The 27,699-nt window shown below is 37.5% G+C and overlaps 1 protein-coding gene across 1 annotated transcript in view; it reads right to left on the minus strand.

Moving 5' to 3' along the window:
- Positions 1-27,699, minus strand: part of NBAS (NBAS subunit of NRZ tethering complex) — a 309,213-nt gene that overhangs the window by 164,839 nt on the left and 116,675 nt on the right. Inside the window, exons 24-29 of the mRNA XM_043917136.1 lie at positions 20,900-21,085; positions 20,131-20,304; positions 15,167-15,300; positions 7,078-7,140; positions 4,356-4,478; positions 51-153 (exon numbers count right to left, since the gene is read on the minus strand). Coding sequence (XP_043773071.1) covers positions 51-153; positions 4,356-4,478; positions 7,078-7,140; positions 15,167-15,300; positions 20,131-20,304; positions 20,900-21,085 — 783 coding nt within the window. The remainder of the gene's footprint in view (positions 1-50; positions 154-4,355; positions 4,479-7,077; positions 7,141-15,166; positions 15,301-20,130; positions 20,305-20,899; positions 21,086-27,699) is intronic.

Consider the following 27,699-nt stretch of genomic DNA (forward strand, 5'->3'; position numbering starts at 1 on the left):
ACAACCAAAATTTTAAAATTAAAAGGAAACACTAAAATCCGTCCAGTTACCTCATAGCAAGCGTCAGAATCTAGACACGTGTAAACATTCTGCTGCATAGTTAACATGTCCTGCAGCAACACTCTCCAGTGAGACTCACTGACAGGAGGCTGCCTGGGAGGAGAAAAAGAAAAAAGAAAATTGCTATTGTCAATTGACCAAAAGTAAAAAAATTGGTACCACCATTCTGTATGCCACACAGCTCCTAGATGATCAACAGAAGTATATTTCATTTGAATTTCCAGGGAAAAAAAGTTTGGAATAAAGACAGAGGGAAAAGGTGGGCAATGACACAACATCTCTGATGTTGTGAGCGACCTCAGTCACCGGCGGCCTAGACACAAAACTGGAATAGCATTCTCTGACTATGGCAAAAGTATACATACAAGCTGTGAGTTTCTATGGTGAAATAAAGGACACGGCCTAAGATAAAGCAGCTACGATACAGCAGAAAAAGCACTTGGAGACAAGAGAATGCATTTCAAAATTCCATCTTCATCATGTTGCAATTGCAAGCAAGGGATGTTCTTAACTTCAACCACACGTGCAGACGGAAAAGGCCACAGAGGCCATACATGGCTTGAGTCTGGAAGTGAGAAGCGCAGCTGGTCAGCAGGGCAGCCTCAGGGTTTCCTCTCAGTGGGAGTCTCGGCAGAGTCCAGGGAGTCTGGGACAGTGTTGCGGGGGTTCCTTCCACCCAGGTGCCAGCCCAGGTGCGACAAGACAGAGCCCTGTAAGGCAGCTGCAGTTCCTACCTGGCTTACGAAGACACTTCATTCCCCACACAAGTTTGTATCTATTTCAACAATTCCACAGCCACAGTGTTCAGGGTAAGCCAGTGACCACACATGGGAAAGTTCAAAACAGCAAGTGGCTGTCAGGTTCCCCAGTTTATCGACAGTCTCCTCTGGTCAGAAGCAATTTACCAATCGAGCACTGCTCGGCCTCGAGCAGTGAGGCCTAGACAATCTAGTTGTTCAAATACCATGTCATGGTAGTTTCCAGAGTCACAGAGTTAGATATTTGATGGCTCAGGTTCTTATGCAGCAGCAGAAAAGGTTTTGTTAACAATGCCCCAGGGACTCACATACTAGCTCTGTGACTGCGAGTATTTAATACTCCTGAATTTCAGATTTCTAACTTAAAGTCCATCTCAGAAAATGATAAGGAACGGAAGAGATTACTGTGGATAAAACAGACAATTGAAGCAAGGTTTTTCCTAAGTGTAAAAACAGGCTCAACTGCCTGTATGGAATTTAATAAACTTACTAATTTCTTTGAACTTCAGATCCCTTTTTTGTATATTATGAGGATTACCTTAAACGAGAATGTATGAAAAGACACGCCTCATATTTCTCCGGTACAACAGAGCATTCAACAAATGTGAATGAATGAATGTGAAAGTTACAAACACACTTTTTCTGTCATCACATACACCATCACAAATATTGCCTGGTAGGAGGACGAATGTGCTATAATTCTCTCCACCTCTCTTCAAAGTCCATCTTTGTTGACTATCTATGAGTTTGTAAACACCATTTATGTTTATTTTCTAGTTTTGAAGTTCTATATAATCATGAATCTCATTGCTTGAAAAGGGTAGGTTTTGTTTTGTGTTTGTAAAATACCAACTGGATGTTTCTTTTCCATGCATTGTTTTCTTTCTTATGCATTAAAAACAAAATTTGCTTCTAGCATTTTATATTTGTTACACAAAATGAACAATTATTTCTATCCCATACGCAATAAAGCTTAAGAGAATACATTCTTTTCCAGCATACAAATACATAAAACAAGCTGACATATTTGCAAGTCTTCAAGGATAATCCCTGAAGTGCTTCCCTTAGTTAGACGTTGGTATGTGAACTCTTTGGGTGGACTTCAAAAAATTAAAGGGCTCTTTCAAATTTGGCTTGCAGGCAAAAAAGTAGCAAAATGTTTGAAAAACTGAGTGTCCATCTTGCACAAGCTTCATAAAACCAGATCTGGGCACTGTCTAGTTGAATTCAAGTTATCATGCCCAGCTGTTCTTCTGGAAACCAGCAACACGGGACAGATGGTATTAATGCTTGCTCACACATGGCTAGCTGTAAGTACAAGTTCTAATTAAAACAAATTATAAGACGTTATTTCCAGTGGTCTTTTCAGAATACATGCAGTAAATAAGAACCAAGAGTAGAACTTGGGGGCACTATAACAAGAGGTTTGAAAATTGGCAGAGAGATACCTGAATACAAACATGATGTATTAGTTACCACTTTGGAACGAAGGCATGTGTTATTTTCCAGAGAGAAAATACTACAGCATTCAAGATGGTAAAACCTCATCAGTGACACAGTCAGTGAAACCTGTCACCATTTAGAATATGGATAAAAAAGTTCTATAGTTGCTGAAGGTCAAGCCGTGGTAGCATATGTGAAATAATTAAGACTCATTTCAAGTTGACTACCTTGAAGAAAGAGGCTCTCTTACATATTCTCAGTAAGTAGAATGCCATAAGTAGAAATTAACTTCAAAGACTTCAAAAGCATTTGAGAGATTCAATGGAAAGACAGCAGGTAATCTAGCAGCAGCACCAACACTTTCTTACTGAAGAGTGTGTTCTAAGGTAGAGCCAGCATGGTGGGAAATACTGACCAACTGTTTACATCTGTAAAGAAATCTTAAGACTTACATTGTCAGAATCTTCTAAGTTATTCATTTAAAAATTGAGAGATGGCCAGTGATATGTAAGATTCCAAATTACTTGTACGGTGACTATAACACTTCCTCTGGATAAGCTGATGATTTCAAGGGAAATGCAAGGCACATAAATCAATAACTATAATAAACTGCCCAAAAAGAGATGAGGAAAAGTTTTAAGACTTCCTATAAATTTACAACAATTTTCAGACTTACTACAGATCTATAACAATTAACATAGTATGGTTATTAGAAGATAGACAAATAGATCAATGGATCAAAATAAAGAATTCCAAAATAGGCCCCCATTACATGGATGACTGATCGTCAACAAAGATGCAAAAACAATTCCGTACAGAAAGGATAGTCTTTTCAACAAATGATGCTGGAATATTTAGGTATTAAGAAAAAATCTATATCGTGAATGATAAACAAAAATGAACTCTCAAAATGGGCCATGAATCTGCCTGCAAAAGGAAAAACTAAAAATTTTACTACAAATGGCAGGAGTAAATCTTTGTGGCAAAAGTTTCATAATATGACATCAAAAACACAATCAACAAAGGACAAGCTGATAAACTTGATCTTCTCAAAATGTATAAAATATGCACTTCAAAAGACAGGTATGAGAATGAAAAGATAAGACAAATGGGAGAAAATCTCTGCAAAAGCATATATCTAAGAAAGAACTCATATCCCGAGTATATAACAAAACTCAAAATCAGTAAAGAAACAAAAGTTCAGTTTTAAAATGATCTAAGAAGATACACTGATGGCAAATAATCACATAAATAGATGCTCAATGTTATTACTCTTTGGAGAAAGGAATTAAAACCAAAATTAGACACCACAACATATTAATACCTATTAAACTTAAAAAGACTGACCATACCAAGTATTGACAAGGATGGACTTCTCCTAAAAGACTGATTAAAAGAAAAAAAAAAAAAAAAACCAGTACAAATGCTTTGGAAGACAGTTTTTCCAAAAGTTAATCATCCATCGATATGATCCTGCCATTCAACTCTCATGGATTTATCCAAAGGAAATGAAAGCACATGTCCATACAGAGACTTCTACATGAGTATTCATAGCAGCTATATTTGTAAAAGATAAAACTCAAAATAAACCAAATGTCCATCCACAAGCAGAACAGATCCACAAAGTGCAGTAAATCCATCCATGGAATAGTAGTCAGCCAACAGAATGGAATAAACTATGGATCCATGATACAACTTGATGAATCACAAAATAATTATGCTGACTGAAAGAAGCCAGACAAAAAGCATACTGTTATGACTCCATTTACATAAAATTCTAGGAAATACAAAATAAGATACAGAGACAGAAAACAGATCAGTGATAGCCTGGGCAGGGGATGGGGAGAAGCAGGAGGAGGAATGGGATTATAAATGAGCAAAAGAAAGCTTTCAGGGGTGATGGTTAGGTATGTTATTTTGATAAGGTGAAGGCTTAAGGGTACATACGTGGATCAAAACTTATCAGCTTCTATACTTTATATGTGCAATTTATTATTGGTCAATTATAATCCAGTGAAGTCAGAAAAAGAAAAAAAAACGCAGTATTGGTTTCTAATCATGCACAATTATCAATTAATTGTGTTTATTACTCACTTTCGACCGGTGTGCCTAGTCAATCTAACCATCAGCTTGCGTGCCTCTTCTGAGCTAGACTGAGTATTTTTAACATAGGAAATTGGTTTCTCAAGTCCATGTTTCTCCAAAATCTCTGACACACTGTAGGTAAAAAAGAACTTTTCAATATGCTTTGCTACCAAACAAAACAGCTCTAAGAATCTTAAACATACAAGTAGAACTTAGGTTTAAGTACTGAAAACAAAAATTAAAAAGTAGCACAAAGAATGACCCAATTTTACACACTACATTAATTCTTAGCCAAAGAAAAGCTAATAACTATACACCAAATTTTATTTCCCCTACTGACTTTTATTACAATATTCTTGGGATGAGTTAACATTTTTTTAAAACACTGGCATATCCTTATCTCAAAATCTTTTTCACAATTTTGCTGTACTCCAAAAGCATCAAGTCAGCAAAACAAGCCAAATCTATCACTGCAATACCCAGCTTTAACTCTTAACAATCCTAGTGAGTATTTTGTTATAGGCAAGGCTCCTAGAAAAGCAATAAGCAAAGGATTTTAGAGTTGGAAAACCACAGAAATACTGTAAGGCTCAATCTTCCTAAGGAATCCATTCTATAAACAAACAAATAAGATTCCTGTTCTTACATGGATCTTCTTAGGATATCTTATTCCATAATTATCAGCACTGTATATACATCTTGTATGTTCTCACCAAATCTCACATTTATGAATTATAGGTCAGATAAATTTCAGTAACTCTTCATAAAGGTAAGTTTAATGGGTCATTTCACCTGACATTATATACACTAAACATTTATCAACTATTAATGGCTATGAGGTAAAATTGGAACAGGAATGAAAAGCTTTCCTTTTAAAAGGTTAGTAAATTAAGGTGAACAGTGAAACACTTGTGAATCATCCAGAAACCTACAGGGTGCTACTGTTCGCCTGAGGTACTGAGAGCATAATTTGACTATGAACACAATTCACAGTTACATCCAGGAACATGTGGTGAAATAAATAATGTTTCTCATGCAGCAATAATTTTTTATGAAATACATTATGTTTATTATACTGTATCTCTTTGGGAAAGCTCCTTCCCACTTCATTAGGGAAATAAAAGAAACCATGTAGATTTGTAAGGAATGAATCTATATTGACTTAACAAATTAAGTTTTGTTCAAACTATGCTCAATTTTTTAGAGAGGCTGTGGGGAGGAGAGAGACATCAAATTAGTAGATTCCAAATACTTGTACTTTACATACTAACACTATCAAGTGATGTTATTATTTATAATTTCCACAACTGTATATTGGAAGAACAAAGTTTATTATTACTAAAATTTAATTTTAATGTAAATACTTAAAACTTACATATAAGCACATCATATATAAATATAAAAATGAATGCTAGTAAACAATATTACACTTTCTGAATAGCAACTTGGAAATTTTCAGTCTCCAAAAGAGCTTAATATTTCATTTTCACAGTAAAGAATATTGCTAGTTACTACTATAATCCAAATATTCAATCAAATGTCAGTTCAGTTCAGTCATTCAGTCGTGTCTGACTCTTTGAAACCCCATGAACCGCAGCACACCAGGCCTCCCTGTCCATCACCAACTCCCAGAGTTTACTCAAACTCATGCCCATCGAGTCGGTGATGCCATCCAGCCATCTCATCCTCTGTCGTCCCTTTCCCCTCCTGTCCTCAACCCTTCCCAGCATCAGGGTCTTTTCAAATGAGTCAACTCATCACATGAGGTGGCCAAAGTATTGGAGTTTCAGCTTCAGCATCAGTCCTTCCAATGAACACCCAGGACTGATCTCCTTTAGTATACCCCAAAAAAAGGAGTAAAATAAACACTGTTTGCTGGTAGAAGTAGTAATTGCTAAAGGAACTAATATTTCTTATTTACCTACTAAGTGTGAGGTACTTTAAAAGCTTAAAGTGAAAGCCACTCAGTCGTGTCCAACTCTCTGAGACCCCATGGACTGGAATTCTCCAGGCCAGAATACTGGAGTGGGTAGCCTTTCCCTTCTCCAGGAGATCTTCCCAACCCAGGGATCGAACCCAGGTCTCCCGCATTGCAGGCGGATTCTTTACCACCCTAGCCACAAGGGAAGCCCTTAATATAATATTAGTTTCACATCTCATGAGTTAGATATTATAGGTATTACAGCTAAGAAAACCATAGGCTCAAAGATCACACAGCTAGTAAGTGACAACACCTAGATTTGAACACACTTCTACTAGTCTTCAGAGAAGGCAATGGCAGCCCACTCCGGTACTCTTGCCTGGAAAACCCCATGGATGGAGGAGCCTGGTAGGCTGCGGTCCATGGGGTCATGAAGAGTGGGACACGACTGAGCGACTTCACTTTCACTTTTCACTTTCATGCATTGGAGAAGGAAATGGCAACCCACTCCAGTGTTCTTGCCTGGAGAATCCCAGGGACGGCGGAGCCTGGTGGGCTGCCGTCTATGAGACTGCACAGAGTCGGACACGACTGAGGGGACTTAGCAGCAGCAGCAGCTACTAGTCTTCAAAGTTCATGTTTCCACTACTGTAGCATTCTGCTGAGATAAGCTAGCATTAGATTCATTCACTCCTAGGAGAATCAAACAAATATGAGATCAAAGCAGAAATGACCACTGGGCATATTTAATGTAACATTTCTTGGACAGATGTCTTTAATCAGTATAGACCAGACTGCCAGTTTTCTCACCTGAGAATGTGCTCCAGTTGGTCTACCATGTCATGAAGCGCTGTGGTGACCTCTGTTTTCTGACTGAAGGATAAAGAAAAAATAATTAAAATTAGGTTTTAGTAGTAGCTTTTTACCTAAAATACCAAACTCAAGTTTAAAAAACAAAACAAAACTGATGTTTCCCTTGGACGTTAATAAATTAAAGTGGCATCATACTGTCCAGGTAAAATGTCAGTCTCATCTCCTACACTCATTCAGCATCTTTCATAACTCAAAAGAGATTAAGATAAAAAATACTAGAACAGAACAATATTTTCTTGTTAGTGAGACATGGGCAACTATTTTCCTAAAGACTTTTAGTTTAGTTCTGATGAAAAGCAAAAAAGAATTATAAATCAACTGTAGCCTTTCTTCAAAGAAGTGATAAAGAATAAAGCTATCATTTATTTGTGTTTTTTTAAACAATAAAATAGATTAGGAGCCACGGGCCTCACAGTGGCTTTGTCCTGGTCCTGTCTACACCACCTGTGACTCTCATAGGACGTGTCCACTAGGATTCTATATACTCAAGGGTCTTTTATATCTCATCATTCACACTGCCTCCACTGTAATATTTAAAAGTGAAGGAGAAGTACATAGTCATCATATAGATCATTCCTACCAGGGAGTTGAGATAACCAGCAAACTCTCTCTCAGGAAAAAATTAGATGGGAGACTAGGAGAAACATTACCGCAAAAAAGATCATAAACTAATAAGAACATGGCTGACAGGACAGACTGAGTACAGTACAACACACATGCAAGTGAAAGGAATATGGCAGAAAAGTTAAGCAACTGCCATAAAAGCCCCCAGCCACCCTCAGGAACTCTGTGTCCCAGCCTTGGAGGGACAGCTCTCAACTGAGAACAACCGTACCCGACACACTCTGATGCCTTCCAACCAATGATCTGGCTGAATTCAAGCAAGATCTTATGATCTGATAAGAAAACCAAATAAAAATCTCATCTGGACTTGGAAAATTAAAAGTGACCTACCTTGAACTCACTATTTTTAAAACTATCAATTTGTCCTGGTCTAAATCTATATGGCAATTATTTCAAGCAATTTACAAAGATTATACTATCTTTTTAAACCAAGTTTTCAGCTTTGGACCGGAGTGATAAATTAGGGTATATTACACTTAAAGTCCTTCAAAAACAGAAGATCATTTGTCAGAGCTAACTTCAATTAACATACTCATTCAGAAATAATTTTCTTAAATTATCATTTTGTAGCTCTACAATAAACATTTGTCACTGATTTTCAGAATACAATGTTCTTCCTTTGTGAATGACATTCACAAACATAATGACTAAAGATTTTTTTCAGCCAGGTGGAATGTGCAGCCTAGGTAAGACACACAAGAATCTAATATCCTAAATACTGAATAAATATATGGTTAACCATTTGGTAAATAAAACCATTTAATCACTGAAAATAAACAACTAATCACTAAGAGAATGTAAACTGACAAACTTGGCATGAGGAGCAAAAAGAAGCAGAGTAAATATTCTGAAGGCCTATACTTTAATACTAGACTAATTTATAATTGAAATTATTTAGAAAATTACAATAATGAAATACAATCATTAAGAAATAAATGGAACAACGGAGGATTATCATGCTTTTTGTGTCTGTTTACCAAAAAATTTTTTTAAAAGTCTGTTAGATCAGAAACCATTCATCTGAAGCTGAAAAAAAGCTTTTGCACACACACACACACACACACACACACACACACACACACACACACACACACACACACGGCATTTCTTAGCCTACACACTCTCTGAAAACAAATATACTCATCCCCTCATTATAGAGAAACTGAAAGTCACTCAGTCGTGTTCAACTCTTCATGACCCCATGGACTATATAGTCCATAGAATTCTCCAATGCAGAATACTGGAGAGGGTAGCCTTTCCCTTCTCCAGGGGATCTTCCCAACCCAGGGATCGAACCCAGGTCTCCTACATTGTGGGTGGATTCTTTTTTTTTTTTTAATTGAAGGATAATTGCTTTACAGAATTTTGTTGTTTTCTGTCAAACTTCAACATGAATCAGCCATAGGTATATACGTATCCTCTCCCTTTTGAACCTCCCTCCCATCTTCCTCCCCATCCCACCCCTCTCTAGGTTGATACAGGGCCCCTGTTTGAGTTTCCTGAGCCAGACAGCAAATTCCCGTTGGCTGTCTATTTTGCATATGGTGATGTAAGTTTCCATGTTACTCTTTCCATACATCTCACCCTCCCCTCCCCACGTCCATAAGTCTTTTCTCTCTGTTTCTCCACTGCTGCCCTGTAAATAAGTTCTTCAGAACCATTTTTCTAGATTCTGAATATGTGTTAGAACATGACATTTATCTTTCTCTTTCTGGCTCACTCCACTCTGTATAATAGGTTCTAGGTTCATCCACCTCCTCAGAACTGACTCAAGTGTGTTCCTTTTCGTGACTGAGTAATATTCCATTGTGTATATGTACCACAGCTTCTTTATCCATTCATGTGTCAGTAGCCATCTAGGTTGCTTCCATGTTCTAGCGAGCTGCGCCACAATGGAAGCCCCCTCATTATGTCTACATAAAAAAAAAAAAGTTCTCTGAATATCATCATTCAATTGATATAATGACTAAATTCCCTCACAGTAGGCAAATTACTGGTTATAAGTTGATAGATAAGCTCTAATTGATATTCATGCCTCTTTGACCTTACTGAAGAACAAAGTCTAATACATTTACTTTTAAAAACTGCACATGTCAGTTGGAAGTCAATGATTTTACCTAGATGATTCAAGGACAACCAAGGGGGCATCAAGCAGGCAGAGGGACTATCATGTCATCCCTGAAGATCATGTAAAAAGAATTTCCCCAACACTTCTGCCCTATGAGGTGCTTGTCAAGGAAAGGGCTCTGCATCTCTTGATACCTTTTGAGAAAAGCACTTTGACTTGAGACACTCTGTCATCCACTGGGCTGAGGTTTTTAAAGGATGGGTAATGATATTTTACTAAACAATTGTTAAGACAATCCACATTACCAGTCCTGTGCTGCCTACAGAACCCCCATGGTTTCCAGAGGTAGACCTGCTGCTCTTCACCAAAGATGTAAAGGAGCCTGTGGTCCCATCTGCACAGTTTTTGGTAATAAACAGATGCTGAGTCCCCCAATGACTACACCTTTTCTTTCTATATGAAGATTCCCTAAACCTGGACTGAGGAAGGGAAGTATTAACCACTAGTACAGTCTCCATTTAGCTTTACCAGGAACAAGACCATTTGCCTTGATTCCTTCTTGGGGTCAGCACTTCAACTCTTAAAGAAAAGAGATCAACAATCAGGATCTATGAGCCACCCAACATTCCTGTAACACAATAGACAGAGTGCAAGATTACCCTACCCTCCAGAAATCAAAACTAAAACAAGATAGATAATCTAGCTGCTCACAAATAAGGCAATTTCCTAAGGACCCCTATAATGAAAAGCCTTCAGCTTGTCACAAGACATCCAATCAGATATTATCCAATAAGATAGCAATTATTACTTAGTAGATATAAATTAATGGTCAAGAATCATTAGACATGGAGGAAAGGACCTCACAGTTAAAGCAGAGATGCAAACAAAATATGAAAAATCAAAGATCATGGTGGGGTGAGGGTAATGCAGGGTGTATAGAAAGGGTTTATGCATCTGTGAAAAAAGAGCAGGATATTATTTTGTTTTATTTTATTTTATTTTTTTTTATTAGTTGGAGGCCAATCACTTCACAACATTTCAGTGGGTTTTGTCATACATTGATATGAATCAGCCATGGATTTACATGTATTCCCCATCCCGATCCCCGCTCCCACCTCCCTCTCCACCCGATTCCTCTGGGTCTTCCCAGTGCACCAGGCCGGAGCACTTGTCTCATGCATCCCACCTGGGCTGGTGATCTGTTTCACCATAGATAGTATACATGCTGTTCTTTTGAAATATCCCACCCTCACATTCTCCCACAGAGTTCAAAAGTCTGTTCTGCATTTCTGTGTCTCTTTTTCTGTTTTGCATATAGGGTTATCGTTACCACCTTTCTAAATTCCATATATATGTGTTAGTATGCTGTAATGTTCTTAAAGTGAATGAGGAAAAATTCTTGGAATTTAAGAAAGCCAAAATAAATTTTAAAATTCAAAATAAGGATTAGAAGATAAAATTGCAGAAATTTCCCAGACCATGTTACAAAAGGTCAAAATGTAGGGAAAAATAACAAAAAAAAGGCAGTAAATAAATTTAAAGTGTGCAAAAAAGAAAAATAGAAGGGCATGCAAATAAACTAATCAAAGAAACATAACAGGAAAAAATATAAGAAAGAATAGTCTGAAGGACATGAGTTTCCAGGTTGGAACACACTATGTAATGATAAACACAGATTCACAATAAAATACATCCTTTTGATATTTCAGAACATTAGAGATGAAGGGTAGGAAGGATTCCAAAAACAGAAGAAAAAAGCCATATAATGGCCTTGGACTTCTCACCAACACTGGAAGGAGAAGATAAGAGTGATGCCTTCAAAGCTCATAAGCAAAAGGATCATTAACCCAGATGTCCAAGCAAGCCAAGCCTTCCAAGTGTAAGGATGCAACTATAACATTCTTCTGACATGAAACAGTCTTAAAATAAGAACGCTTCTATGTGATGTTTGACAAGAAGCTATTCAAGACTGTGTTCTATCAAAGTGAGGGAATAAGTAAAGAAAGGAGAAGATAATAACTCCAGAAATGCAACATAACAACAGAGGAGAGATGACCAATGTACAGCAGAGTAAACAATAAATCCATACCAGAGGAGGAGAAAAGACAATTCTAAGACGTTTCTTTGAAGTAAGAGAGAGTGTGAAAGAGAAAAGAAAGATTACTAGATATTTTTGACCTTGAAAAGGAGTTTTAGACTTCTGTCAGAAGAGTGAGGGAAATAAATGGAAACAATGACAAGGAAATTATTCAATCCAAGGGAAAGAAATGCATAAAGAGAAAACACAATCATAACTAGCTCTGTGTAAACAGTATATACACAATCACAATGATAAAAATACCTCTTTAACTACACTGAGAAAAATGGTTAGGAGAAGTAGGTATGGGGGCAGGGTAGGCTTCCATAAAACAAAGTCAATAATCATCTGAAGTTGGAAAATCAGTAAACAATATGAGTATAATATTTTAAAGGACACAGACAAAGTTGAGAAAAAAAAACATGATCTGTAATGAAGACAGGTATCCAAGGATGGGGCATGAGAGTAGCCCACAACTGCTTGTCGATTACAAGTCTCCCAGTGTCCTCATTTTAACTAGTAGATAACATTATTTTATGGTTAAAGATTAGAAGGGGATTACGTTCCCTTGGACACCTTAATTTCAGAATAGCTCCCCCTCACCCCCACCAATGTGTTTTTATTCACAACACCAACTTTACAAACTGAAGACAACCTGACCTCTAGAATATCTCAGTCTGTATTTATCTGGTTTTTTCTTCAAGCTGTTAGGCTATCTGACTCTAAGTGATGCCATTTCTGATAACTTGATCAAACGTGACAATAGTCAGACTTGAACTTTATAAAAGTAAATTTCCCTTATGAAATTACAAAAAAAAGTTAAAAATGTCTGCTAAAGGTAATACCTTGGTACCATGCGAGTATTCCTTCCCCGTCAATTTTTCACGTGACTTCAGTACTATCAAAGACAACACCAGAATTTCTGCTTTATGACAGAAAGTGAAGAAGAACTAAAGAGCCTCTTGATGAAAGTGAAAGAGGAGAGTGAAAAAGTCATCTTAAAACTCAACATTCAGAAAACAAAGATCATGGCATCCGATCCCATTCACTTCATGGCAAATAGATGGGGAGACAATGAAAACAGTGAGAAACTTATTTTGGGCTCCAAAATCAATGCAGATAGTGACTGCAGCCATGTAATTAAAAGACACTTACTTCTTGGAAGAAAAGCTATGATCAACCTAGACAGCATATTAAAAAGCAGAGACATTACTTGCCCAACAAAGGTCCATCTAGTCAAGGCTATGATTTTTCCAGTAGTCATGTATGGATGTGAGAGGTGGACTATAAAGAAAGCTGAGCGCCGAAGAATTGATGCTTTTGAACTGTGGTGTTGGAGAAGACTCTTGAGAGTCCCTTGGACTGCAAGGAGATCCAACCAGTCCATCCTAAAGAAGATCAGTCCTGGGTGTTCATTGGAAGGACTGATGCTGAACTGAAACTCCAATACTTTGGCCACCTGATGCAAAGAACCAACTCATTGGGAAAGACCCTAATGCTGGGAAAGATTGAAGGTGGCAGGAGAAGGGGACAACAGAGGATGAGATGGTTGGATGGCATCACCAATGCAATGAACATGAGTTTGAGTAGGCTCCAGGAGTTGGTGATGGACAGGGACGCCTGACATGTAGTAGACCATGGGGTCACAAAGAGTCAGACACGACTGAGCGACTGAACTGAACTGATAGATTACATGAAACAATTATTTCACAATGGGTTGCAAAATCAGTGACTTTTATCATTCATTACACACACATACACACACACACACACAAACAAATATTTCCTTGGAAAGAAAAGAGAGCAAAGAAGAAAGAGGTGGGAGAAAAAGAAATAGAGCATGAGGAGGACTTCTTGTCTAAATAGCTGATTCTGCAAATGAGGAAACTGATGACCACATAAGTGACTCAGCTGTCATCACAAAGGCATAGACAGGCCCACTAATTTTTCATTCAGTGCTTTTCCATGTGCTTTCATTAACTTCTCCAGATATGAAACTTATAATATATACTACATTCTTAAAAAGTATAATTAAAGGAATGATTGTTGTGTGACTTTCAAAGAGAAAATACAAATCCAGTTTGCATACATCTAAATGATCCAAAAGAATGTTATGTAAATTTCTACTTAAACATAAGCCCAGTTAAAAATATGTATATTCACTCCTCAAAAAATTAAAAATAGCACTACCATATTATCTAGCAATTCCACTTCTGGTTATATATCTGAATAAAACCAAATCACTATATCAAAGAGATATTTGTACCCCATGTTCACTGTGGTATTATTTATAATTTCCAAGACACAGAAACAATCTAACTACCCATCAAAGGATAAAGGGAAAGAATAAAGAAAATGTGATATACACACACATGATAGAATACTATTCAGCCATAAAAAAGAAGGAAGTCATCCATTTATGCCAACATGGAAGGACCTTGAGGGCTTTATGCAAAGTGAAATATGTCAGACAGAGAAAAACAAATACTGTATGATCCCACTTATAGGAGGTATCATACAAAAAAAAAACACAACCAAAAAAGAGGTCAGATTTGTGGCCACCAGAAGGGGAACTGAATAAAGGTGGTCAAAAGGTATAAACTCTCAGTTATAAGATAAATAAGTACTGGGCATATAATGTATAACATGATGACTATAGTTATACTGAAGTATGTTGTATTGGAAAGTTGCTAACATAGTAAATCCTAAAAGTCCTCATCATAAGGCAAAAAGTTTTATTTTAAATGTGGTAATCATTTCACAACATATGTAAGTCATTATGCTTAAACCTTAAACTTACATTGTGCTGAATGCTAATTATATCTCAATAAAGATATAAGATGTAAAGAAAATGAGGTATGTATATCCACGCATTATTACTTAAAAGTTTTATTCAGGGCAAGGGCCAAGAACAGAGAAATACAGCTAGCCCAAAAATATGGGAAAAGATTAGAAACACAATTTAAAACAAAGACACATTATTGTCTATCCACTTAAACTGCTTCTTGTTGTGGTGACAGTGATATTATTTATTTTTTAAAGGATAATTATCAAGGTTGACAAAATTATAGTGACTTCTCATACACTATTAGAAAACTGTTTATCTTGAGGCAACAGGTTTGCATACGATTTCATTTTCGTCTTTATTTTATATTCCCCAAATTCTCTATAATGAAGATTCAGAGAAGCAACATTTTCATTTTAACTGTTAGAGTAAAAAGACACAACCACAAAAATGGCACACTGTGGATTCTTACCCATATCCTCTTTGTGGTAGACATTCTAATATGTCATAGCAAAGAGCAAGCTGGTCATTTCGTTCACAGCTATAGATGCATTCTAGTGCTATTGCCATTAGTTGGTCCTGATCAGGAATGATTTTTTGCTGCAACTAGAGAAATAAAGCATGTTGTATGAAATGTCAATAGATTTACATTCAGTTTTGCCATATACCAGTACCACTGTCAATAGAATATTAAATAGTGCAATTAATCAGCTGCAGAAACAAATCTTGGCTTTTTTTAGCTTACAGACTTTTGGGGTCTTTAATAACTCTAAATGAAATTGCATTTTAATTACAGAATCAGCGAGAAAAGACAATTTGTACCCATAAGCCTTGCATCTGCTGAAAACAGATTCTTCAATTTATGACCCATTTAAGATAAAGTAGACAGAAGAAACATAGTGAATTAAAAAGGCAATTCATTAAAAACAACATTTCTAACCCTAAAGCCAAATTTTACGTTTCAATCAAAATAAAATACATAAAATTCCTTAACTAATATTCAGAGATGTTCAAACCTGCTATTTTTCAGTATGCATTAAGTATTAGTCATTTAGCTCAACAGTATTGACATTTTCTTCAAAGAAGTCACATTGTAATGCAGTAATATTCATATCCCAAAACATATTCCATATTTCTGATGCAGAAATATGGCTATATAGGGTCACTTTCCCATTGCAAGCCACAAAGGGCAAGGGCCATTCTTAGAGTATTTTCTGGGATATAGAAGTAACAGATTTGTGCCTTGTTTTGTATCACAGGCACATTCTTTACCATCTGAGCCACCAAGGAAGTCCTTTCTCATCTATAAAACTGGGATATTAACATCTTCCTAATAGCACTGCTGTGAGAATTAAATAAATTAATACAAGTAAAATGCTTATATTATTGCCTCCAAAACAGCAGACTGAAAGTATTTTCTTAGAGCCCTTTACAACAACAAAATAAGATTAAGATGATTTCCACAATAAAGATCTACTGCTTTTCAACATTTTAGTAGAAACTCACAAAAGAAAAAACCCCCCAAAACATCAAAGTGATGAAGAGAAGCTGTCCAAAAAGGGTATTTTCTCAATAGAAAAATCACATCAACAGATGAATAGAAGAAAAGGATGCAAAGAAGAAACAATGAGGTTACCAGGGAAGTTAAGTTTTCTAAAGTAGTTGGGCTACAGGATTTATATATATGTTCTTCTTCAAGGTATTACAAAATAGATCATTAATTTGACATCAACATTTGACAAAGAATAAGTTACCTAAGGTTTCAAAGTGACAAACTGGTGAAACAGGGGCAACGCAGGGCACAATAAAAGCGTCAGTAAAGGTTAACGGAAGTGGCTAACTTTTCTCATTCTCTTATTGTGTGTCTGTGCTGTGCTTAGTCGCTCAGTCCTGTCTGACTCTTTGCAACCCCATGGAGGCAGCCTGCCAGGCTCCTCTGTCCATGGAACTCTCCAGGCCAGAATACAGGAGTGGGTTGCCATGCCCTCCTCCAGGGGATCTTCCCAACCCAGGGATTGAACCCAGGTCTCCTACATTGTGGGCATATTCTTTACCATCTGAGCCACCAGGGAAGCACTACTGTGTGCCAGGTAATGCTTCTAAGTGCCTCACGTGCATTAACTCACAAATCCTCAAAACAATCCTGTAAAGTCAGTATTGGTGTTATTCCTATTTTACATAAAAGTGAAGTCACTCAGTCGTGTCCGACTCTTTGCGACCCCATGGACTGTAGCCCACCAGGTTCCTGTGTCCATGGGATCCTCCAGGCAAGAATACTGGAGTGGGTTGCCATTTCCTTCTCCAGGGAATCTTCCCAACCCAGGGATTGAACCCAGGTCTCCCAAATTGCAGGCAGGCGCTTTAACCTCTGAGCCACCAGGGAAGCCCATATTACATAAAGGGAACTGTAAAAAATTTGCATGATATAATATACCATAAACAAAGTCAAAAGATAACCTACCAACTGGGTGAAATATTCACACTAGAAACCACAGAAAAATAATTAATTACACTAATACACATGAATTTCTAAAAGTTAAGGCACAAAGAGACAAAAATCCAAGTGAAAATTGGAAAAAAGACTGAGCAACAGAAAAAAGGTAGGAATGGACAATTCACAAAAATGGCAATGCCTGTCAAGCACAAGGAAAAATGATCAAATTCACACATATTCAGAGACGTACAAATTAAAGCAACACTGAAATGCCATTTTTCACCCATCATGGTGGCAAAAACTTTTTAAATATGACAACATATTCTGTCTGCAAAGTTGTGGAGAAAGAGCCATGCTCATACATTGCTGGTGGATGTAAACTGGAACAACCTATCTGAAAAGAAATGCAGTAATACCAACACAACCCAACCCACAGAGCCCAGGATCCCCTTGTAGGAATATACCCTAAAGATATATATATGCCAACGACACAAAATAAATATGGACATTGTAGCTTGGTTTGTAATTATAAAATACTGTGAATAGCATAAAAAACTAGTGGGACTGAGTAACTGAGTTTTCCATTTTAATTTACAAAACCACACATGGCTAGTGGCTAGCGGCTAGCATACTGAACAGCACAGTCCCAGAGGCACTTTTCAACTTCCTAAGGAGTGTGAGTCCAAGGCAGGCCAGCAGGAAACTGCAGCTGAGAGTTTATGTTAAGCAGACGATCCCATGTCCTCATTGCTGGGATACAGTCTTGGATGTTCAAGGAGAAGGGCCAAGGAAGTTTCCAGTGCTTCTACTCTGGACCCGGAAGGATCACACCCTATGAGTACTAGAGAACTGGAAATATGGCAGTCTTTTTGAAACCTGAAATAGCTCAATCCCCATATGAGAATGGTGGGCACAGCAAAACAAGAATGGAAATTACTTGTACATAACACTGATTTTCCATCAGAACCACTGGATAAATGACAGCCAGATCTTGACTGACAGGTAGGTATTTATAATTAAAAGAAGGGAAAGTGTTAGTCACTTAGTTGTGCTTGACTCTTTGTGACCTCATGGACTATAGCCCAGGCTATAGCCAGGCTCCCCTGTCCATGGGATTCTCCAGGCAAGAATACTGGAGAGGGTTGCCATGCTCTCCTCCAAGTGATCTTCCTGTCCCAGGGATTGTACCCAGGTCTCCTGCATTGAAGGCGGATTCTTTACTGTCTGAGTCACTGCAGAACCTCTAAGTGATGGAAAGGGGCTTGATTATCTCAAGCAAAGGAAACATCCTCAAAGAACATAAAAAGGCATAAAAGAACCTGACAGAGTGATAAGGTGAGGAGTGTGGGTAAACAAGTGCCTTCATAGAGGGAAATGAGGTTGAAGAGGCAGACTAAAAGAAAACCCCAGCGAACTTTCTACACCACTTACCACAGCCCAACATTTACCCCGCAATGGTAGGTCACCAGAGACTGTGCAAAGATCAAGACATGATCAAATTTGCATTGCAGAAAGGTAACACTGATAGAAACAGAGACAGCAGATTGGAAAGGAAGAGCCCAGCAAATACCATCGTTCTCTGCTTTGATGTTGACAAATTTCAACAAAAACAAATGGCTATATGTTTTATTCAAAAGGCGCATGCTAAATTGCCAAGTAAAAACAACAAAAAGCTGACGATATACAAAGGATTTACAAGACTCTGTAAAGAAGGACGATCACAAACAAGATTACTGGAAAGAATTTAAAGTCACTTCTTTCTTCCTCATAAAACATTCATATTCAATCCATCCTGCTTCTCACATAGCATTCTGCTGTCATAAGCAACCCACCCCTGGCTCACAGTAAACCACCCCAAACTTAAAATCAGAATACTAAGTGGAAGGTGCTTATGAGAAGATGGAAAACTTTAAATAGTCAATAAACAGACATTTCTGACAGACAACCCTTCCAGAAACCAAAAACTGTGTGAGCCTAAGTAAGCAATGCTTTCCTTTCTGTCTTTATTACACTGGCCTATGACCATACACCTTAGAGGATTTCAGATTGCTAACAAAGGCGGTACAAGAAGAACATCCCATTAGAATTTAGGACTGGAGGAGGTCTTCAACGGCTTCTGCTCAAACCACAACCTGAGGCTTTAACTCTCACTACAAAGTTAGTGTCTCAAAGGACTATGCCATTCTGCTTGAGTCCCTCCAATGGAAAGGGAGCCACTAATCCCGTGAAACAGCATATTTTATTCATGGCTAAATTAAGAGGCTATTTATGTTGCAAAAGTATGCCTCATTTAAGAAAACAACTTACCACCAGTGAATCTGAACAAGTATGTGAACCCTATAGACAGACAGATACACAGACAGACAGACAGACAGGTAGATCAGTCTTAAGCAAATGTAAGAGTTATTTAGAATAATCAAAAGATCTCCTTTTGAGATTCTAAAGAACTTAATAAATATTGTGAAGGTCTTCAAGGGCAGAAATCTTTTCTTCTTCTATTGGTATTACAGTAAAGCACAATGGTTAAGAACATGTCTGGGAAATTAGAAAATTTATGTTTGAACCTAAGCTCCTCTCCTTACCTTGACCTTGGGCAACTACCTAACCACTCTACATCATGGTTTTCTTTTCCTATAATATAAATATAATAAACATATCTACCTCCCAGGATTGCTATAAAGATTAAATAAGTTAATACTTGAAAAGTAGGCCTATGGTAGGAATTCATTATCTTTCAACTATTAAGACTTTTCGGTACTGCCTTTTCCACAATGTAGTAGAAAGTCAATACACTTCGAGTATATCAATCAAGATAAACATCAATGATGAACTGTCAAAATATTTTTGGACTTAAATTTATAAAACATTTTTAAAAAATAAAATGGCCACCACGTCTGGTTTGAAGAGAAATTACTTGCAAAGCCGAGTATTACAAATTTTGTAAATAAAACGTAATTCTTAAGGGGAAAATGTACAGAGATTCTGAAGACGTTTCTACTTACATCAGGCTTGGAATGCTGAAATATCTTCAGGGGTAACTTTAAGTCCCCTTTTGCTAGAGTTACTAAATATTCCTTTAGCAGCTCATTAGCCACTCCAGGAGACTGCTTCTCACAGCGATGAAGAAAGGGAACCATCCACTGATAGGCGCTTGTCACATACTTGTCCTCAGAACACTGAAAATGCATTTCACCAAAACAAACACACGTTAAGTTAAATATTAACACCTGGTAATAACAGACAAGTCATAAAGATCAAAGATAAACAGACTGACAAACAATGAAAGCCAACACTTTCTCAAACAGACACTCCAGTTCATGCCTCATAAGGACCCCAGAGGCAGCAGGAGAATCAACCTGCTGTCTGGGGCTGGCAGAGCCAACAGCAAGAGCACTGTAGCCCACCTCCTTAGTGCCATGAACACACTAGAGGGACCTCACAGCCTAAGCCCAGCATAATGACAGATTCAGAAACATGATTACTAGAATGACAGCTAACTTAAATATGCCTAGCTGGGGGGGGGGGGGAAGGGGGATAGTCATTTATAGATAAGCATGGATGAAGGGCAAAGAAGGTACAAAACCAGCCAAAAAGGTTTCAGATTTCAGGAATTTATTCATAAAATTTAATTTTTTTTTTTTAAGTCAAGAAGCCTTCCTTTATTGACTAAGTTCTCTGGTTTGAAGGCTACTACATCTTTTGGCTTTGAGATACATATTCATCAAAGTACATAGGGAACACTTAAAAAGAAGCTTTTAAAATCAAACCTACACTATTCATCAATAATCTTAGTTTCTCAATGTCTTTCATCTGCTGCAGTTCTTTCAAGGTTAGGGTTAAATCACACCCAGCTTCATAAACCAATGCTTCTAGAGTAACCAAATTATCACAGAGAACCAGCAAGCCAGGAATATTCCGCTCCATTCCAAGTCGAATAAGCGACAACGCACAGTCAACCTAAAAGGGAAAGGAGACAGTAAGTCTCTGGGTATTATGTCTTTCTTTCGCATATTTTCTAAAGTAAAAGCTCCAGTATAGAACCTAACTCTTACAGTCATTTTATATAAAATCACATTATCATTAATATTCTTATTTAGTACAAAAACATCAGACTTCTTCACAAAATATACCAGCACCAAACTGCCTCAAAAGAATCTAATAATCTGCAAGAAAAACTGAAAATAAAAATAAAAGACAATCATCTTCAATTCATAGAGCATTACAGTTTTCAGAGCTGTTTTACATGCCTACTTAGTTCTCAAAACATTAACAAGCTTGGGAGGGTGTGGGGACCATAGATATTAACAATAAGTGATAATGGGCTTCCCCTGGTAGCTCAGATGGTAAAGAATCTGCCTGCAGGAGATGCAGGTTTGATCCCTGGGTGGGTAAGACTCCCTGGAGAAGGAAATGACAACACACTCCAGTATTCTTGCCTGGGAAATCCCATGCACAGAGGAGCCTGGCAGGCTACAGCCCATAGAGTCACAAGAGTCAGACACAATTTAGAGACTAAACCACCACCAATTCGTGATAATGTGAAGTTAATCTGTGTTCATTAGACCATTCTCGCCCCAAAAGAACATTTTGCTTCCATATTCCTGTTCAGTACCTATTCTTTCAATATGCCACCCATATAGATGACATTCAATAAACACTTAACGAATGACTAACTCTGGAAGACACTTTCTCTGTCTCTATACAACTATTTAGACCTTCTTAGAGCAAAACAAAGAAAAATTTTCCTATAGATGCTCAACATACAGCAATTTCACTCCTATCACCTAATCAGATTTATAAAATTACATATTCTCATTGACAGCAAAATCATCTAACACTGCCTTAACCCATAGTGCCTTATACTGCTCCTTACTCCTTTACTCCTAGGATAAGGATTATTTACTGAGGACCTACTAGGTACTGAGTACCATTCTAAATGTTAGGAACATAAAACTGAGTAAGATGAGGTCTCTTCTTTCAAAGATATCTCCATCTCACAGGAAAACACAATCTGGTAAATTAATGACTGAAGTGGAGTGAGGGTGTCTGGGATCTCAAAGAAGAGGGCATGCAGCCCAACCTAAGAGTCAGAAAACCTCCCAGGGGAGAGACCACTTAAAATGAGTTTTAAGGAATCAGTGGATATTAGTAAGTGAAGAAAGAAGAAGGGCAGGAGAACAGCATGAAAGGGAGAGATGAATGAGTGTTGTGGAAGTACAATCAGTTTCATAAACTGAAAAAAAAAAAAAGAAAAGGTATGAAGTGAAGGGACGAAAAACAAGGCTACAGTAGCTGGGAAAAGTCAGATAAAAAAGAACATCATTTGTTAAGCTAAGGAGTTTGCAGTTTACCTTGAAATGCAAATCCAAAGGATTTTTGACTGAGGTATGTCATAAACAGGCCTATATGTTGGAAAGAATATTCAGTAAGTGTTTATTGAATTAATGACAAATGAAATATGAATGAACTAGAAATGGACCGGACTGAAATAAGAAAACTAGTTAGGAGAACTGTGATTACTAGCATCAGAAGACTCTCCACTACTGACAAGAATAGCTCCCAAGAGACAGCAATATTTAAGGGACAAGTCAAAGACCCTGAGCCACATGGAGGAGAGGACTGTGACCAGCTCACACAAAGACATAGAAGAGAGTGAAATGACATCACAGAAGCCTAAGGGGAAGACAATGCAGGGAAGAGGGGCCAGTGGTGTCAAAGGACAATGCTGTTAAACAACAAATGAAGGGGCTCTGCCATTAAAGGGCTAACAGGGGGCCTTACTGATGGTACTTCCATGGAGTGGCAGAAACAGCCAACACCAGGGAAATGAGGAGCAAACACTGAGAAAGTGATTACCAGGAGCAGAGTGACTGTGTCTGAGTTGAGCTGTGATGGAAAGAAGACAGCTAAAACAGAAGCCAGGGAGAATATATACACACAAAATAGTAATGACTTGAACTTTACGTTCAAAAAAGGTAGGGGGAAGAAGGTCGGTAACAGATCAGAGGTTGAAGGTAAGAGGACAGAGAGAGAAGATGACTGCTGATACAATCCTGAGCAGCGAGCGGGGAGTGTGGAACCTAGAGGACAGGGGAGGAAAGAAGCACCAGTGAATGAAAGAAGAGGGGCCTCTTCCTCTGAGAAAGCTGGAATGAGTAGGGCAAATGGAAATGATTTCTCAGCTTCCTCCATGAAATACAAATCACAGTCATTGCTAAAAATAATGAGGGATGCATTGGTGAGAGAAAAGAGCAAAAAACGGGGAGAGGGAACAGTCACAGTGCAGAGAAAAAACTGCAAGCAGTGTTATAGATCCACCCAAAGCCCTTCCGAGACTCAGGAGTTGACAGATAAGGAGGTTTAAAAAAAAGAAGGAGAACTGCATGTTCAATTGAAAACAGTGGTGAAAATAAACATAGGGGGGAAAACTACTGATAGAGAAGGCATAAGGCAAAAGAGAAGGGATCTGGCAGTACCCCCAACAAAAGTACATTTAATGTGAGAAAGGCCGCATCTACCTGTATACCAATTTTTTAAAAAAACTCAGAAAATCTCAGAAAGTATGAAGAAACCTGATGCACAGAACACAACTTTGTTCAAGCACCACTTTAACTTGCTTGAACAGGCAGCACATCAGCAATCTGAAAGTCACCCGTTTTGTGATCCAGATCTGGATTTCTAATATCAACTCTGAACTGGTTGCTTTCCAAAATACTTACCAAAGTAACAATGTTTGAAAATCAAATTATTGACATCTTAAAGCAGGATCTACTACAACTTACATAATTATACCACATACCCCAAGCCCTTACTAGATAAATGTCACCGCTAAATGTACACATTTTCGTAAACCAACAAACAAGTTTTCAAAAGCCAAATAGGCACAGAGGAAGAAGTAGTCCTACATCAAATAAATCTCTAAAAATGAAAAAGATAAAACTGTGTCAGATACCACTTCGATTGTAGCACAAACCTAATGAAACATCGATACATAAAACAAAGCTAAAGAACAGTATCTCAATTATGAGCGTTTCTAAATAACTAAAAGCGATGAAAGAAAGTATATAGCCAACTAAATAAAGCATCACCAAACCACTTTCCTCTCTTTATAATTATTCTTAATCATTAAAACAGAAATCAAGAGGTCTAGAAATTATAATTAGACTTCAAAATTTTATATTTCAGAAAGTGCTAATTTTTTTCTGCTTTTGTTTTTAATAGACTTCATGTTTTAGAGCAGCTGTAGGTTGACAGCAAAGATGAGCAGGAAGTACGGAGACGGCCCACATTAACCCTGCCCTCACACATACGCAGCCTCCACATCACCAGTACTCCCCACCATGGAAGCGCCTTTGTTACAGTCAATGAACCTAGTCACACACCATTATCACTCAGTGTTCACCGTTTACATGAGGGTTCACCCTTGGAGCTTCCTCTCTGTGGATCTGGACAAATGCATGACAGGTACCCATCATTATGGTAACATAGTATTTTCACTGCCTTGAAAATCTTCTGTGTTTTGTCTATTCACCCCGCCACCACCAACCTCTGGCAAGCACTGAACTTTTTACTGCCTCCATCATTTGCCTTTTCCAGAATGTCACACAACCAGTATCAAACAGTATGTGGCCTTTTCAGACTGGCTTCTTTAACTCAGAATATGCATTTTAGATTTCTCCACTGCTTTTCATGACTTGCTTGCTCACCTCTCTTTTAGAGCTGAGTAATATTTCACTGTGTGGATGTACCACTGTATTTATCCACCTGCCCACTAAGACATCTTGGTTCATCAATTGTAACATATTACTCAAATGAAAGACGTTAACAGAGATAACTAGTAAATGGATGGGGGGATGAGGAGAGTATATGGCAACTCTGGACTTTCTACTCAATTTTTCCATAAACCAAAAATGTGTCTAAAAAATAAGTTATTAATAAAACAACCAAATAAAGAAGTGAAAAAATAATTTATTTTGCATTCCAGTATAGGCCTTTTCCTTTGTCAGTGCTATTTTTTAAAAACCTGAATAAATATTTTGCAACACTAATTTCAGTCATTAAACACTAAAATTGGTATTGGCAGAAAAACAGACATACAAATCAATAAAACAGAATTGAGAGTCTAGAAATAAACCCAATATACATGGACAAATTAATTTATGGCAAAGGAGCAAAGAACATACAATGGAGAGAGGACAGTCTCTTTAATAAATGGTGTTGGGAAAACTGGACAACCACATGCAAAAGAATGAAAGTAAAACTATTATTTCATACCATATAAAAAAATCAACTCAAAATGGATTAAAGACTTGAATGTAAGACCTGAAACTCTAAGACCTTTAGAAGAAAACAGAGGCAGAACATTCTCTGATATCAGTCTAGCAAAATCTTTCTGGATCTATCCTCAGGCAAGGGAAACAAAAGAAAAAACAAATTAGTGGAACTATGTCAAAACTAAAGAGCCCTGCAAGCAAAGGGAACCATCAGCAGAATGAAAAGACAACCTACCAAATGGGAGAAGATATTTGCAAATCATTTATCTGATAAAGGGTTAATATCCAAAATATATAAAGAACTCACACAAATCAACACAAGAAACAAAAACATGATTAAAAAACAGGCATAGGAGCTGAACAGACATTTTCCAAAGAAGACATACAGTCAACAGGCATGTGAAAAGATGTTGAAAATCATGAAAATTAGGCAAAAGCAAATCAAAACCACAGTGAGATATCACCTCATGCTCAAAACATTGGCCACTTTCAAAAAGGCAAAAAATAACAAGTGTTACATCTAGAAGTTCAGCTAAAAACCACAAAGTGCTCCAACAAAACTGGTTCAAACAAGATCCCTTTTCTCATAAGCCAGAGACAATAGTCAACTATACGTATTTATAAATTCCTGTAAATCAAATGATGACTTTGTTCTTAAAAGGGATCTATCTACATGGTATACAACCTAGATTTGCCTATACAAACTACAAAAATTGTACCTCTTTGACTCACTTGATAACTTTCAACAATTATTACCAGGTTAAGTTTCTCCTGAATCAACAAATAAGGCCTTTGCTTAACGTGACCCCTATGAACTGGTCATTTACAGATGCAAGATATTGGTCTAAGACTACAGTTTTTAACAGGAGCAGTACTGTCCACCAGAGGGTGTTCTGAAACTCAGAGGAGGCAGTTCTGCCTTTCCTAAGTATTAGCAGAACTTGTACCATTAAATGGGGGGAAGCCAGGATGCCAGACGTCCCACAGTGTGTAGGGCAGTCCTACACAACCACATCACCCTAATCCCTGCCTACCTTCTCAAATATCCTGAAAAAAAAAAAAAAAAAAAATTACCATGAGTTGATCACATTCCATTCATGATGTTTAATTCAGCAATACCCCTCAATCTATCGGCAAATGTCAGCTGTCTTGTTCAAAGTGATTTCTCATGGACTTTAGTCACTTTTTTAGTGTACTCATGATGAAGCATTTATAGATTTTATGTATCACAGTTAAGTCACTGCGTTAATGTTTTGGAAACTGTTTATGTAAATGATTATGTCCATGATTCTCACATCAGGATAATAAGGAAGTATTACAAAATAGTTGCTACAGAAAAAAATACTATGGATCTGAGAATTGAGAACCACTTTTTTAGATTAATTTATCTTGCTTTCAGCCATTAAGATCTGTGCAACTGTCCATTTTTATATGGACTTCATAAGAAAGATTGTGCAGAGACCAGGATTCCATCTGGTTCTGCTACTGTGTGTCCCTGAGCAAGCTATTCACTCTCTTCTCTGTGAATCTGTTTGTCTACCTATAACATAGAAAATCAGACCAGAACCCCTCCAGAGAATTTTTCATTCTGGTATCTTAGAATTCTAAACATTTTCAAATGTCCTCAGTAATTTTCAAAAACCTGAAAAAGTCAATCATATATATTCTTGGCCACCCTCGAAAAAGCTGGATCTATAATAATCCCATCAGCTCCAGAAAATAATTCATCTTCAATTCTATGAATACTAAAAACAGGAATTAAGACTAAGCAGAAATTAAAGAAGGCTATCAAATGGAGACACAGGGCCATGCCAGATACACTGACTAGAAGTTTAAACGAAGGGGTTTCTTCCTTCCTACAGTGCAACTGCTCTTCAGACCTTCTGGAATGGTCCTTCAAATGAAAACCTGATGTTAGGACAGGAAGTCCAAAGAAAAGACTACAAGTAGAATGAAAAAGACACCCACTGGCCAGACCCTGGATGAGATTTCAAGGGGCATCCTGCCATTCTTTGCTCCGAACTGCCAACTTCTATCCACCAGGATAAAGACAACTTTCGCTTCCATTTGCAGAAAATTCAATTAGTGGAATTTTTAATGGTCTCTCCTGGATGATTTTCTTTGTTGTCACTAACTCTGGTAAGATCTAAGCCCCTGAAAAAACCAAGGTACTGGAAAGGTAGGCAGCAAGCAGATCCAGAGTCACAAGGTCTATTAGTGGAAGAGATTCTCTTTTAGATCTCCTAAGCTTCGGTACTTCCCTAGTGGCTCAGTAGTTAAAGAATCCGCCTGCAATGA

Source organism: Cervus elaphus, chromosome 11 (assembly GCF_910594005.1).
Source record: "Cervus elaphus chromosome 11, mCerEla1.1, whole genome shotgun sequence".
NCBI classification, from domain to species: Eukaryota; Metazoa; Chordata; class Mammalia; order Artiodactyla; family Cervidae; genus Cervus; species Cervus elaphus.